Source organism: Lissotriton vulgaris, chromosome 11, assembly GCF_964263255.1.
Source record: "Lissotriton vulgaris chromosome 11, aLisVul1.2, whole genome shotgun sequence".
Lineage (NCBI taxonomy): Eukaryota > Metazoa > Chordata > Amphibia > Caudata > Salamandridae > Lissotriton > Lissotriton vulgaris.
The window spans coordinates 301,192,726-301,209,412 of NC_141699.1; the positions used below are offsets into that span (position 1 = coordinate 301,192,726).

The 16,687-nt window shown below is 45.2% G+C and overlaps 1 protein-coding gene across 1 annotated transcript in view; it reads right to left on the reverse strand.

Moving 5' to 3' along the window:
• Positions 1-16,687, reverse strand: part of NOS1 (nitric oxide synthase 1) — a 534,740-nt gene that overhangs the window by 39,748 nt on the left and 478,305 nt on the right. The window contains exons 22-23 of the mRNA XM_086943269.1: positions 15,643-15,853; positions 15,125-15,212 (exon numbers count right to left, since the gene is read on the reverse strand). Of these exons, the coding sequence (XP_086799395.1) occupies positions 15,125-15,212; positions 15,643-15,853 (299 nt within the window). The remainder of the gene's footprint in view (positions 1-15,124; positions 15,213-15,642; positions 15,854-16,687) is intronic.

The following is a 16,687-nucleotide window of genomic DNA, read 5'->3' on the forward strand; positions in this document are numbered from 1 at the left end:
GATGAACGGCACGCAGTATGTGGATACCGGGTGTTCCATACCCCAGTGAGCAAAGTGACTCTTAGGGTATATTCATTCATATCCCTTCCTTATGTATATAGAGTTAAATCTAATCACTAGTATATGCAGTAGACCTTTGTACGATCTACCATTCCTATGTGACTCTTAGAGTATATATATTCGTATCCCTTCCCTATGTATATAGAGATAACTCTAATCACTACTATAAGTAGTAGACCTTTGTATTCACTACCATTCCTATGTGACTCTTAGAGTATATCCATTCTTATCCCTTCCCTATGTATATAGAGATAACTATAATCACCAAGCTCTTCTTTGTGTGACTTTACATCTTGTACATGTGCAATTATTTTCTGTGTGTATCTTTTATGTAAACCAAAAAAAGGGGTTTTCCTTTCTGTATGATTAGCTCTTGGTTTGTGACCCAAAGGGGACTACACACTAACATGACTTTCTTAGTGTTGTAAAATGACACAGGAAATTAGTCTGCACAGAAACCTAAAGTATCTTTTGTTTCACAAATTTTATTATAAAAGAACATATGAATTCATTTTCTACATTGATTATATAAAAACATTGTATTAATTCAGACTATATCTGGCAAATAGTTCGAATGCACATGTTGCTATTAAAAACATTTGATGCATCACAATACACATATAACAAAACATTATAAAAAGATGCCGCAGTGAGTCCTTTGTCGACGCGTTTCGGTGCTTTCGAATATTTTTAACACCTTCCTCAGGACAGACGTATTATTAAAAACCAAAGTTTCTTGGATTTGCTAACGTTTTCTTGTGGAGCCTTCCAATATATGGGGTTCCACACCCTAAAGGACAGGGTGTCTATACGTTCTCGGGTTAAAAAGCGTATTTCCTTTTTATTGGAAAGTTTTCAGAGAAGGGAAGATGATCTCATAAGTGTCTTTTATCAATTAGATCAACTTTGGATCAACACTGGCCCATGTAAGTTTTCGGTGACTTTAGCCCGGTCTTTAACATAGATCGGTAATCGGATACTCTTGTTATCCGGGTTTGTGGAACTACTGTCTCCTGATCTGGTATCCACATATGTTTTTTCTTTCCTTCGCAGTGTTCCCGTATAATCTGTTAAGCCGTAACCGTCGACACGTCCACTCTCCCCTTCTTTGTCTTACATCCAGTCCTTTCTGTAATTCTGGGAAACTCTCTCTTTTTTGAAGAAGAAAATATCTTTTATGTAACACATGTAATCCTAAGTCCTTATGTTTTGAAACTGGTTCTTATGTAAAGTGCTCTGAAAACTTCGGATAAAGTTCGCGCTATATAAAATTGCATTAAATAAATTAAATTAAATAAAATTAAAATAAATAGTCTGCGCAAAAAGAGCTTGAAGTTTGGACAAGCATCTTATTATTTATTTTATTTTTTTAGAGTTTTATATAGCGCAAACTAGACCCGAAACATTGGGTATCAGAGCGTTGTACATAGTACCAGTTTTGATACAGAAGGACACATTCATTTTTGTTAGGCACGGGGAGATTAAGGGATTTGCCCAGAATCACAGGATGTTGAGCGTCAGTTGAACTTGCACCAAATGGAGATTTTAAAGAGGATGTATGGTGAGTGAGCTAGTTTGAAGCAGGTCCCATGGCAGTCGGGATCACAGGGCTCCGACGGTGCCAACTAAGCCTTTCAACTCTGATGTGCATGTGCCGCCTTACTATTACACCCAAAACTGAACACTACGGAGACCTCGAGATGGCAAGGCAGACCAGTCCAAGGCATACTCGGGGAGGTGAGCCATCGCTTTTACTTTGAAAAGAAAAAGTAACTTATTCTACTCACAAATAAATTCTGCACATGAAAACCAAAATGTAAATACAAATTAAACAAGTGCTGTGAAGCATGCTTTTCCCTATAAACAGAACATGGTTACTGAGTTTCGCAAAGGACCTTTATGATAAGTACATCTATGCCTGCTGGCTTTGGCACATGTGGAAGAGACGTTGCACCCAATAATCCCCTGCGAGGCTAAGCTCCGGCCCGCAGCAAAACCGATTTAAAAAACATTTCTTGGGCCAGTACCCACACCCAAAGTGAGGAGCCCACACTGGCAACCTTTTTTTTTTTTTAGAAAGGGGCAGCCATAGAGACGAACATGTCCTCGATGGGAGACTAAATATGTGTCCAATGGCCTTTCCCTTGAAAGCCCCAGGCCCACGTGAACGAGGGTTTAACAGTGATATTTTAGGTTAAGGTATTTTCATGCCTCTGTACTCCAAAAGTGCACAACTATGGAATCTCCAACATGCGAGATTTTCCAGTGCAGCACATGCGTGGAGACCTCAGTTAAGACCTTTGAACACAATCACTTTAGAGTGACTGGCAAAATGGAGGACTCCCAAATTCTCCTCTACAGCAGGGCTTTAAATGTAAGCAGCGCCACAACTGCTGAGGGGATTGTCGATGGGTTGGTGACCTTAACCAACTTTGCCTCACCTAGGAACTCTACAGACTTCCAATCCAGGAGAGACAGTTGAGCGTGCTCAAGATCCTGTTGGGGATGACTCGCGACGAACATTGGGGGTCACGACTGTAAGCCATTTCGACCAAATGCACAAGAGCGTTGACATAGTATGTTGAACATTTATTGGAAGTTTATTTTGTAGTTATAAAAATCATGCATTAATCTGTTTGAAGGAACTTAAGTGTAAGGAAAATTCTGAAGGTCAGGATAAATTGTGACTGTGCACAAAAGACTTTGTAAATGTCGCCAAGAATTTATTTTTCATATTTAAGAAAACTAAAGACAGAAACGTGCGGTTGTACAACGCAATTATTTTGAAAAAGCTTCTAATACGTTCTAAGGATGACACACAATATTATCACAGTTGTTGTATGGAAGCAATTAAAACACCCATATTAAACGTAACTTTAGATAACGTTTGGTACAATTTGCTGAACACATTTGGCATTCGCATCTGCTAAGAAGGCCTTCTGCGTGGGTTTGTAGACTGTGCAAAATGTTCAACATATTCTTCCCAAATTAGAAACATATTTTTTGAAAGGGAACATTATGTCAAATGCTTAGATGTTATTTGTATTGCTCATCTAAAAGTGCATCATATGGAGCTGACAGCATATCTGTATGATCATAGAAAATAGATGATCAACATTTACTACAACGTAACAGTGCATTCCTTCATAAAGTGCAATCATATTGGCAAACTACTGACCAATCACTAAAGTCCCAACCTGTAAGATTATGGGAATCGAAATAACAAGATAACTCTGACAACATATGGAACAGAATCACCCTCTCAATGATCACCATTCAGGATTCATATCAGTCAGTTGCATACAACTGGTATTAGTTAACTTCAGAGAAGCTCTTCTCTTCTTCCACTGCCTACGTCACGGTGGTCCACAGACTCCTTCACAGAAGGAAAGGGAAGGCATGTTTAAAACTGGCTTAGATTGAATTCAAATCTTTATATCAAATAGTACTTGACATAATTATCAGTTCAGTGGGATGCTCTTCACTGATTGGTGCAGTGCACTCCTGGGATCTTTTGTTTGATCTCCAATATCGGTATAGGCCTTCTGTCAGAGCTCTTCAAACAATCCCTGGTGAATCCTCAAATGTATGGCGATGGCACCCAAATCCATTTCAAGTTGGAGATCAAATAGTGATGCATTCTAACAAGCATGGAGGAAGATTTACGCCATATGAATAGAGCATGAAACTAAATGTCCTGGTGACTGGGGTTGAATCTGAATCTATGCCCTCTCAGCTGATAACTTCACCAAAAGTATAGACTTAGAAATTATTTTAGATGCTGAACTCTTTGGTGACCCAAGTCAATGGGTACATTTCTAACACTCATGCCTCTTGGGTGCTTAATGTAGCATGCAAGGGCTTTCAAGCATTTGATGTGTCAAATTAGACAATGAATTGTGCCTTGGGTTACTCTCTACTTGCAGGTTTCTCAGATGGCGAGGCTCTGTTCCAAGTCTAGGCCCAGCAGTTGTGTGAATTGTGAGTTTGGGTTACATGTTTTACTTACAGACGGAATATGGTATGTACCAGATATCCATGCCATCAGCATGAGCCCAATAACTCAAGCTACCACATGCAAGCATCTCACAATGAATTTCAATGCTTGCTACGATGCATTGTAAAGACACCACTGGTGAATATTAAATAAGGGAACTGAAGTCTCTTTCAGTATTGAGGAGTATTGTTAGCACTTAAGGTGAAGAATATGGTTCAGTCAAATATGGACAGAAATATTTGGGTGACAATTACAATTCTTTATATCAGTGGAGATGTAACAATGACAGCTGTTCCAAAGTTTTGTGATGCAATCTAAAGGTATCTGTCACTAAGGGGGTCATTAGGATCGCGGACGGTCTTGAGTCCGTCCGCGACCCCAGAGTAGGAGGGAACGTCCGCCTGGGCTGCGGCGTTCCCTCCGTGCAGATTTGGATGTGACCGCCAGGGTGGCGGTACATCCTCTTTCTTTAACATTGTGGCAGGTGCAGCTTCAAGCTGCACCCGCCGCAATGTTAAAAATGCATGCACCGCATTCACGTGCACAAAGCGGCAGGCACGGTGCGGTGCCTGCTGCTTTGTTCACGCAAATGCAGGGGGGTACCATAGGTACCCCCATGTGCACCCCCTTCACCCAGGGGGCCCGCAACGGGCCCCCGAAGTGAAGGTCCGTATGCTTTTCCACGGCGGAAAAGTCGCTGCAGAAAAGCATACATTTCACACCATCCTAATATGGATGGCGCTGTCTGATAGACACCGCCAGCCATGTTAAAGCTTTTCCGCCGCGGTCTGAAGGCGACCGTGGCGGAAAGGCTGCGGATGGATTTCAAGACCCACCACCATCCTAATATGGCGGTGGGTCTTTCGAGGTTCCGCCGGCCCGGAGGATGCGGGAAAACCGCTATCATAATCGGCCCCTTAGTTTGTAGAGCCCCTAAGTGAAAAAGCAGGAATGCTGGAAGAGTAATTTGCTGGTAGGAGAAGACTAACACTTGCAGCCTCATTTAGTTGGGCTGGCTACCTAAGGGCAAGGGTGGCAAGGGTGGCAGTAAAGTTGCTCCCTCCTCCATGGTGGGAGCGGCTCCACTGAATACCAGCATTGGCAAAGCCAATGGTTCTGGCTAAAAGCATAACATTTTTTTATCTCAAAAAGAACACATTACCATGATAATCCCTCGACCTCACCAGACAAGTCCACATCACACCACACCTCAAGAAGCTACACCGGATCCCAATCGAGAAGAAATACCAGTTGAGGATGTTGACGCACACACACATACAAAGACCTGCACAACAAAGACCAGCACACATCAACTAAAGCATGACCTTCCACCAACTGACCAGACATCCATGATCTGCCTCCCTCTTTCTCACAGTTACCTCCCGGCTCAGCTGAGGCAACAGCGTGCGTTCTCACACCTGGTGGCCAAAGCTTGGGATGGCCTTCCCCTGCACCTCAGAACCAAGCCCATGGCTCCAGCAGTTCAGAAAAGGACTCAAGACCTGGCTGTTCGGATAAAAATATCACCACGCAGCAGCTAGCAAGCCCAGTGTTTTCTTATCCTCACTGGTGATTTGCCAAGCACTACAAATCCTTGATTGATTGAATCCTCAACACTGATGGGAATGACTGCGTGCATATGTGATCTTAAAGGGAAGAATGCGGTCGCTTACAGTGAAGTTATCCAATGGCTTAAGTGGTCCCGTAGCTCCATGCTGTATCATGTGGTGACCAGGAGAGAAATATGAGTGTCACAACAATAAGCCAATGGTTGAAGAGGGCTGCCTAAAAACCAGCATATGATCTATACAATCCTAGTTGAATCCAAAGTTCTTGGCCAACGCCAGACCTAAAAAAATAGCAATGGTTACTGGTCCCGGGTGTACGAATGTAGTGTCCTGACAGTAAATATTGTTGATTTATGCCTTACAGTCATTGTAATGATAATATGTGTTGCAGCAATCCTGGTCTTTCCCTGTCCATTTCCATTTTGATTGTGTGTGTGGACCTCAAAGTGGAGGATTTGGCATTTGACAGCTGGTATGAGGGAGGCACAATGAGGGGACAGGGTATTCTAGAAGGTTGAATACAGTCAATCAATCAATTAATCAGCAGAATTTGTAAAGCGCACTACTCACCCGTTAGGGTCTCAAGGCGCTGAGGGAGGGCGCTACTGCTCGAGAAACCAGGTCTTGAGTTGTTTCCTGAAGGAGAGGTGGTCCAGGGTCAGCCGTAGGTGAGTGGGGAGGGAGTTCCATGTCTTGGCTGCCAGGTAGGAGAAGGATCTTCCTTCAACGGTGGATTTGCGGATCCGTGGGACGGAGGTGTTAGGTAATAGCCAAATTTCTTCCTTCTTTGCCTGTGTGTGTATGGTGTTCCCGGTGTCCTCTTTCTGTTTCTTTCCTTTTCGGTAGTCTCCGCCCCTTTTTTCCCCTCCTTCCTTATCTGGGATCCAGCGCCAGTGTTAGGTGCTTGGTTTCTAGCCTGGTTGGTTTTTTGCTACTGGCCAGAGTGAGTTAAGGGGAGTCAGCGTTTTCTCCCTCTGGGTTTCTTCCTCCGCGTTCAGTTTCAAGACGCTGGGAAGCCTGCCGTGCTGAACGAGGCTTCGTTTTGCCTTCTGGAGTCGGTGTACGTCGGACGCCTGCCAGTCAGCTGTTCTCCCTAGGTGTTACGTTGCAATCTTGATCGAGGGCGTACTGGTAGGGATTGGGACATTTCTCTTGTTTTTGGATTCAGTTTATTTTCCTTATCGGGTGACCCTCTGCAAAGCCGATTTCCGGGTTTGGTGTAACCTTATTCACATCGTTATGTGAATTGTTTGGACTATTTTTCGAAGCAGTTTTGCTTCTGGCGTTTTTCTATGAACGCGCTTTAGTTGTGGCCACAAATAGGAAAAACGCTATGCAAATACAGCGTTTTCGCTGTTAATAGCCTTTCAAGGGTTTTTTTTATCAGTATCATGATTTTTTCCCCTCTTTAAAAAAAACGCTGGGCATCAAGGAGTCTGTTGAATTCAATTTGTTTGGACAATTCCTCCACAAGGCTCCATTCTGAAGATTCTTCTATGTCACACTGGTAAGGAGAGGAATTGGGATGTGTTGGGCTGTATAAGGGTATAGGAGGATTCAGGTAACAGGACACTGGGAATTGAAGTGACTTTCTGTGTTCTCTTTTGTTTCTTCTCTTGTTTTGCTGCAGGTTAGAAGACCTATACATATAAGCAAGAACTGGGTCTGCCTAGCTGAAACATAGAAAGAGCCTTGGCGTTTTCTCTTTCTTTTTGTTTTTTCCTACCTTCTCCCTTTGTTCGGTCCGCTGTCACGCTGTGATACATATGGGTGTGTGGCGGTCCGAATAGGGGTAGAGGATTGGGGCCATCCTCGCTTCCGTGGTGTGGGTCAAGCTGGGTAAAATCCAACAGAAAACCAAGCCCACGAACTTTACACCGCCCGAGCGAGAATGGACGAGGATGGGAATGTTCTTGAGGAGAGGGCCCCTATGATGCAGGAACTGATGGGGGCTGTTAATGCTCTACAGATTAAAGTTCAGGAGTTACAGCAAGAGAATCAAGGGCTGTGACAGGAAATGAGTGCAGGAAAGGCTAAGGATTCAGTCTGGGGGATGGGCAAACCACCATTAGTTCAGCCCGCTACTTTCCATTTTGACAGGAGTACAAATGCAAGTAATCCCCCTTTCACTGTGAATGTCACTACCCCGACCCCTGTTCCGTTGGCAGTCCCAGAAAGGTTTACAGGAGATTCCAGTAAATACAGTGTGTTCATGAACCAGTGTCATCTCCACTTTATGTGTCGTCCCACTTCGTTTCCTAACGACTCTTCTAAGGTGGCATTTGTAATCTCCTATTTGGCTGGAACCGCTGCTTCTTGGGCGGTTCCGTTGGTGGACAATGATGACCCTGTGTTGTATAATTATGGGGCATTTAAGGAACAGATGCGTTATCTTTTCGCAAAACATGCCTTTATGCAAGCCAGTGATGCCGAGTTATTGAAATTGAGGCAAGGGAAACAGGATTTACTGACCTATGTGTCCTCATTTAACCGTTTAGTGTCAGAAACTCATTGGCCCGCTGATAAGAGAACCTCTTTGTTCTATCAGGGGCTGTCGGAAGACTTGAAAGATGTCGTTTCACAGGTGGTGAACCCCCCCTGAGGACTGTGTAGAATTCATAGACCTAGTCGTGAAGTTGAATCATAGACTACTGGAAAGGAGGGGAGAGAAAAACCGCTTTCAGGTATCCCGAGTGGTTCCTGTTAGAAGCGAAGCCAAGAGTACAGGAGAAGTCCGACCAACTCCGGAACCGATGGAGATAGGTGGAGTGAGGGGTCCCCTGTCCGTCGAAGAGAAGAGTAGAAGACGTCCGCAGAATTTGTGTCTGTATTGTGGGCAAGGTGGTCATTATGCCAGAGATTGTTCTGTAAAACCATCTTCGATGTCTTCTAAAAAAGTGGTGGCATGTGTGCAGCCACCTGAGGATTTGGTAGTAGAAGATAAACTTAATCCATTATATCAGATTTCTGGTATCGTCAAGAGGGTCCCTAAACATTTCATGATCACCGTATGTTTGGTTATAACTAACAACCATAGGGCTCCTGTATCGGCTTTATTGGACTCAGGTGCCACGGGTAATTTCATGGATATCAAGTTAGCCGAACAATTAAAGGTGCCCTGGATCATGAAAGATCAACCCGAACCTGTGAGGGCTATAGACGGAACCGAGTTGTCTTCTGGTACTATAACAAAACAGACGGAACCCTTGTGTATGATTTGTGATAACGGACATTCCGAATACCTCGGGTTTGATCTAATAGATGCTCCTTCTTTTGGTGTTGTCTTGGGGGTACCTTCGTTGCAATCTCACAATCCCAGGATAGATTAGTTTCGCAGAACGGTGACACTTGATTCAGTCTATTGTCTGAAAAGCTGTTATAAGGTAGCCACGGATTGGGTTACTCCTTTAACTTGTGCAGTAGGTGATGGGTTAAGATGTGATGTGCAAAAGATACCAGAGGCATATGTAGAGTTTGCCGAGGTGTTCGACAAAGGACGAGCGAGGGACTTGCCTCCCCATCGTACGTTTGATTGTAGAATTGATTTGGCTCCCGGGGCTACACTGCCATGTTGTCGTATCTATGCTTTATCTGGCCCAGAAGAACGGCATTTGAAGGAGTACATAGACGAGATGTTAGCTAAGGGGTTTATTCGTCCTTCCTCCTCTCCTGCCTCCTCTGCTATCTTTTTAATTCCCAAACGCGAAGGTGGCCTCCGCGCCTGTGTAGACTATAGGGCGCTCAATAAGGGTACTATTAAGAACAAGTATCCTCTTCCCTTGATACCAGTGTTGCTTGAGCAACTGAGGCATGCAACGGTTTTTACTAAACTGAATCTCCGAGGGGCATATCATCTCATACGAGTCCGTGAAGGCGATGAATGGAAAACTGCCTTCCGGACTAAGTTCGGTTTGTATGAGTATTGTGTTATGCCCTTCGGATTGTGTAATGCTGCGGCTGCCTTTCAGTTCTTCATCAACGAGGTACTAAGGGAATATTTGGATTTGAGCGTGATCGTCTATATTGACGACATTTTAATATTCTCCAATACTGTGGCTGAACATGAAACACACGTTCGCCAAGTCTTACAGACCTTGAAAGATCATCAGTTGTTCGTGAGGCCGGAGAAATGCAGTTTCCATATTGACAGAGTAGAGTTTTTGGGGTTCCTTGTTTCTGCTGAGGGCATTCGGATGGATCCACGCAAAATTGAGGCAATAACTTCTTGGCCATCTCCAAAATGCGTAAAGGAGGTGCAGGTGTTGCTTGGATTCGCTAATTTCTATCGGCGGTTTATCTCCCATTTTTCGGAGATCGTTGCCCCCATGACTGTTTTGTTGAGAAAGGGAGTTCCATTTGTGTGGTCCTATTTGGCGCAAATGTCGTTAGATCAATTGATTGAACGGTTCACCTCAGCTCCTGTTCTTGTCCATCCTGACCCTGCGCTACCCTTTTTTGTTGAAGCGGATGCTTCTTTGGGCACGGTGGGGGGAGTTTTGTCTCAGCGAGATGTAGAAACTGGATTTATGCATCCTATAGCTTTCTTTTCAAAAACATTGTTACCTGCTGAAAGAAACTATACGGTAGCAGAACGTGAATTGTTGGCGATCAAGCTATCCTTTGAAGAGTGGAGACATCATTTGTGGGGGGCTCGCCATTCCATTACCATCTTTACGGACCATAAGAATCTTGAATTCTTTAGGTCCGCTCGTGCTTTGACCCCTAGGCAGATGAGGTGGGTTTCATTCTTCAATGAATACGATTTTATCATTACCTATAGGCCAGCCGCTCAGCAACTGAAATCAGATGCCTTGTCCCGCATACATGTGAAACAAAACGAGTGGGGGACAGACAAGGATATGGGGTGTTTCATCTCTCCCGAGAAGATTGTTGGCAGTATTTCTATGGATGGTTTTTTGACTTCGGTGAAAGACCAGTTGAGGGGTTTAGATCTGACTCCCTGGGATTCCCAGCCTAGCTTTTCCATGAGAGACGGATTGTTGTATCATGACACCCAATTGTTCATCCCTCCTGTCTTGAGGGACTCAGTGCTGAAATGGTGTCATTCATCGGCCTTAGTCGGTCATCCGGGAATAAATAAGACCAGGGAATTATGTTTACGTTGGTTTTGGTGAGAGTCATTGGCACATGATGTTCAACAGTTTGTAGCGTCCTGCCCCGTATGTGCTGTGAGTAAGCCATCTCATTCCAGTCCGTCCGGCCTGTTACAACCTTTGCCTGTACCTCCTGTGCCATGGCATACGATTAGTATGGACTTTGTTACGGATTTACCTTTGGAGTCCGGTTGTACGGTGATTCTTGTTGTGGTTGATTCCTTCACAAAAATGGCCCACTTTATCCCCTTATCCAAACTACCTACTGCAAAGGAAATGGCTTTAATTTTTGTGTCATCTATAGTGAGACTGCACGGGTTACCATCTGCCATTGTGTCCGATAGGGGGGCTCAGTTTGTGTCCCATTTCTGGACTGAGTTATGTGAGGCTTTACAAATGAAAATCTGTTTGTCGTCTGCCTATCATCCTCAGTCCGATGGTCAGACTGAGAGGGTCAACCAAACAATGGAACAGTATCTGAGGTGTTTATTGACTTCCTTGACGTGTAATTGGGTGTTAGCCCTCCCCCTTGAGGAATTCGCATATAATAACAGCATTCATTCTGCAGTTGGTATGTCCCCCTTTTATTGTTCCATGGGATTTCATCCAAAGGCCATCCCTATTCAACCCTCGGGTCATGTACCAGCGGTTGATTCATTGGGAATAGCATTGGGCAGGATTTGGGGTATAGCTCAGGATCATTTGGTCAAGGCAAAGGAAGATATGAAGAGGCAGGCTGACAAACACAGAGTACCTGCCCCCTCATACGTAGTTGGTGATCGGTTTGGTTATCTACAAAGAACTTGAGATTGGAAGGCTCTAGGAAACTGCAACCACGATTCATGGGTCCTTTTCCCATAGCACGAGTGATAAACCCTGTGACCATGAGATTGGAGTTGCCTGATGAATATCGCATTCATCCTGTATTTCACACCTCTTTGTTAAAGCCGTGTAAGGACACTGATCAGACCCTGCCTCCTCCTCCTCCAGTGTTGGTTGATGGAGAAGAAGAATTCGATGTTAATGCTATTCTTGATTCAAGAAGGAGACGGGGAGGTTGATGTACTTAATAGATTGGAAAGGGTATCCTCCTGAGGAGCGTACATGGGAGCCAGCTACAGGGGTGCATGCTCCACGTTTGATCAGATTGTTTCACCTTCGTCACCCTGCTAAACCCCGTCCTGTTGGGAGGCCTTTGAGGGGAGGTACTGTTAGGAAATAGCCAAATTTCTTCCTTCTTTGCCTGTGTGTGTATGGTGTTCCCGGTGTCCTCTTTCTGTTTCTTTCCTTTTCGGTAGTCTCTGCCCCTTTTTTCCCCTCCTTCCTTATCTGGGATCCAGCGCCAGTGTTAGGTGCTTGGTTTCTAGCCTGGTTGGTTTTTTGCTACTGGCCAGAGTGAGTTAAGGGGAGTTAGCGTTTTCTCCCTCTGGGTTTCTTCCTCCGCGTTCAGTTTCAAGATGCTGGGAAGCCTGCCGTGCTGAACGAGGCTTCGTTCTGCCTTCTGGAGTCGGTGTACGTCGGACGCCTGCCAGTCAGCTGTTCTCCCTAGGTGTTACGTCGCAATCTTGATCGAGGGCGTACTGTTAGGGATTGGGACATTTCTCTTGTTTTTGGATTCAGTTTATTTTCCTTATCGGGTGACCCTCGGCAAAGCCGATTTCCGGGTTTGGTGTAACCTTATTCACATCGTTATGTGGATTGTTTGGACTATTTTTCGAAGCAGTTTTGCTTCTGGCGTTTTTCTATGAATGCGCTTTAGTTGTGACCACAAGTAGGAAAAACGCTATGCAAATACAGCGTTTTCGCTGTTAATAGCCTTTCAAGGGTTTTTTTTATCAGTATCATGATTTTTTCCCCTCTTTAAACAAAACGCTGGGCATCAAGGAGTCTGTTGAATTCAATTTGTTTGGACAATTCCTCCACAAGGCTCCATTCTGAAGATTCTTCTATGTCACACTGGTAGGGAGAGGAATTGGGATGTGTTGGGCTGTATAAGGGTATAGGAGGATTCAGGTAACAGGACACTGGGAATTGAAGTGACTTTCTGTGTTCTCTTTTGTTTCTTCTCTTGTTTTGCTGCAGGTTAGAAGACCTATACATATAAGCAAGAACTGGGTCTGCCTAGCTGAAACATAGAAAGAGCATTGGCGTTTTCTCTTTCTTTTTGTTTTTTCCTACCTTCTCCCTTTGTTTGGTCCGCTGTCACGCTGTGATACATATGGGTGTGTGGCGGTCCGAATAGGGGTAGAGGATTGGGGCCATCCTCGCTTCCGTGGTGTGGGTCAAGCTGGGTAAAATCCAACAGGAGGCGAGGGCGAGGCTGGCGGATCAGAGCTGGCGGGTGGGAGTGTAGAATGTGAGGCGGCTGTTGAGGTACTTCGGGCCCATGTCGTGGAGAGCCTTGTGTGCGTGGGTGAGGAGTCTGAACGTGATCCTCCTGTTGACGGTGAGCCAGTGCAGGTCTCTCAGATGGGCAGAGATGTGGCTGTGGCGAGGGATGTCCAGGATGAGTCATGCTGAGGCGTTCTGAATGCGTTGGAGTCTTTTCTGGAGTTTGGATGTGGTTCCAGCGTAGAGGGTGTTTCCATAGTCCAGACGGCTGGTGACGAGGGCCTGAGTGACCGTCTTCCTGGTTTCGGTGGGGATCCAACGGAAGATCTTTCGGAGCATGCGCAGGATGTTGAAGCAGGATGACAAGATGGTGTTGACTTGCTTGCTCATCGTGAGGGAAGAGTCCAGGATGAAGCCCAGGTTGCGTGCGTGGTCCGTTGGCTTGGGTGCGGTGCCCAGGGCAGGGGGCCACCAGGAGTCGTCCCAGGTTGAGGGAGATGGTCCGAGGATGAGGACTTCCGTCTTGCCTGAGTTCAGTTTCAGACGGCTGATCTTCATCCATTCTGCAATGTCTTTCATTCCTTCCTGGAGGTTGACTTTGGCGGTGGTGGGGTCGTTGGTGAGGGAGAGGATCAGCTGGGCGTCGTCTGCATAGGAGATGATGTTGAAGTTGTTTTGGCGTGCGATGGCTGCGAGGGATTATGTAGACGTTGAAGAGGGTGGGGCTGAGTGAGGAGCCCAGCGGAACGCCGCAGATGACTTTGGTGGCCGTGGATCGGAACGGGGGAGGCGGACTCTCTGGGTTTTTCCGTCGAGGAACGAGATGATCCACTCCAGGGCCGCTCCTTGGATCCCGGTGTCGCTGAGGCACTGTGTCAGGGTGCGGTGGCACACCGTGTCGAAGGCTGCTGAGAGGTCCAGGAGGATGAGGGCAGCTGTTTCTCCGTTGCCGAGCAGGGACCTGATGTCGTCGGTGGGTGCGATGAAGGCGGTCTCGGTGCTGTGGTTCACTCGGAACCCGGATAGAGAGGGGTCGAGGGATCCATTGATCTCGAGGAAGGCAGAGAGTTGTCTGTTGACGGTCTTCTCGATGACTTTGGCTGGAATGGGGAGGAGCGAGATGGGGTGATTGCTCTTACCAAGGCTTGTATGATTAATACAGCCAATTCTCACTTGTTAGTGAAAAAGCTTCATTCCAACCCCCCAACCCCTCCTCATTCTATTCATTTTAGGTCCTGTTCTGACTAGTACTTGTCAGTGCTTCACCAAAATCAGACGGGTCTCAAGGAACGTCAGCAGATGTTTTGTTGCACGTGCACCTATTCATAAGGTATATTATAGCTTTTAAATTACTTGTCTAAACTGGTTTCATCTTAGCTGCTAATAATTTGACTACTCTTAAAAAGTATACTTTGATATTTGTCACAGTTAAATGTTAGCACTTCTAGACGCAGATATGTTGCAAGAAGTGTTAAAATAACAAAAGTGGACTGGTGGTCAAAGTTGCATGACCTTTGAAGGTTCCAAATGTTGTGTTTGGTGTATGAACCTAAACATTACTTGAAAATCTCTCTAACTTCCGAAACATCATTGTTCTAGCTGTGTTCTCCTATGAGAACTATTAAAACCGCCTACCTATTGGTATACACGTCCCTCAACTTCAATAGTTCTGTCAAAAAATTCCAGTTTGCCAAGGAGACTGTGATTTTGAGAACAAACTTGGATAGTGCAGCTTTCACTTTTCTCTTTACGTGCGAGAGACAATCGAAAGGACATCAGGGGTGGACTGAGTGGAAAATTAAAGACTACCGATACGAGGGCACAAACTAATTGAATACACTGCTAGAACTTCACAGCCACAGTCAGAAGTACTAATTACCAAGATGATTGACTTGTGTTGCCTCCCTATAACCCCCCCCCCCCCCCCCCCCCCCCCAGGGTGTTTTTCTTCTTTTTCCCTTTGTGAATTACCTCCCATGTATATGTTACGCACCATGTAAATATAGTTTTCAATAAAAACTTTACTGAAATAAAAAAAAATCTAAATCCCTTACCCTCTGACGAAGCAGGGAACCACCTCGTCCGCTTGTATTCTGTTGAACCAGGAAGAGCAGACACCGTGGTGCATTGGTCCATCTCCATCTGGCAGGAAGTAACAGAGATGGATTAGCCCTCCTGGTTACACAGCTTGAATGCATTTGTTTTCTAGAAAAGGATAACCTCCTCTCATTAAACTGGTAGCTATTATTGTGCACACAGCCAGAACTGTGGGACGGGGAAGTACTAAGCTTGTTACTGGTCTGATGTGGCTGAGTGAGAGGGGTAAGCTTCACTTTTGCACATGCAATCTTCCTTTCCTGGTGAAGTTAGAGAGGTTTAGGTTCAGAGGCACTTACTCCCACATAACTGAGGTTTCCTAAATAGTCAACCTGTTGCTGCTTTCCCCTGGACTTCCTCTCCCACACCCTTCTGTAGTTCTACATGCACACACATACACAAAAAACATTTCCTCAGTGCCCCCAAAACTATGGCTCCTGAAGCCATAGCTGCCCAGTCAGGGGTTTCCCAATACCTCTGGTGCGGTAAGAGACCACAGCGACAGTGAGGTGCACCTCATCAGGGTGCATTTCCGGAGAGGAGCTGATGGAATAATAACGAGGCTGGAGGAGGGGAAGCTGGGTCAGGAGCAAAGAAGTAGGCATCTGCACCGATGGGAACTCTGCAAGAACCTCCACAATTGTTGGATTCTTGTACCATTTCCACTCCTCGTATTCTTGCAAACCCTGAAAAATAGACAAAAACATCATAAGAAAAATCCCTTTTCATGGTCTCACTCCTTCACATAATTTATTGCCTTTAACAAAAGCCAGAGGCATCATTAATTGACAGCTCGGGTAGCAATAGCTTGTGTAGTCCCTCTGTGGACTGTTTTGGGATGCCAGCGACCTAACTAGTCTGACTACTGGTCCTTCAAAGTTGACTGTGGGTTTAGCTTTTGTTTAAAAAATGTAACAACCGAGTGTGCCATCAATCAGCTTCTAGGTTTTTTGTGTGCAGAAAATAAAAAAGCACAGAACATTGGTCTAAGGTTGTGTGAGGTCACTTCCCTGCTTTCATAATGGTCAAATGGGGTGTCGTGTAAGGTCTGCTAGCTCTTTGATTCCAGTGAATTGAAGATACTGGAAAGAGCTGGTCACGCTACCTGTCCAAGACTTTGAGAAGGGCACGATTGCTGGTCAGCTAGAGAGGGACTGAGACATTGGTCTAGAGCAGCTCCAGTCTTACAGAGGAGGAGGATGATGGTTACTTAGCAATATGTACTAAGGGTATCTATCCTCTGGTGCTACATTCTACCCAGGCCTAGTCCGTTCCTCTGTAAATGTTGAACTCTCAGGATGCTAGAGAGATCTAATAGCTGCCTTATAACTTGGATCCTACATTGTCAAAGCTGCAGAAGATGCATGATCCCTGGATCTAGTAGCCTGAGGAGCTGTATTGCTTCTGTCTTCTGTTTTATGATTTATTCTTGGATAGGAAGTGGCTCTTGGTAAGCAAGAACGATTTGTGAGTGCCAGTCTTGGCTTATAGCGTTTGGAATTTCCTACCATAGTTACTTT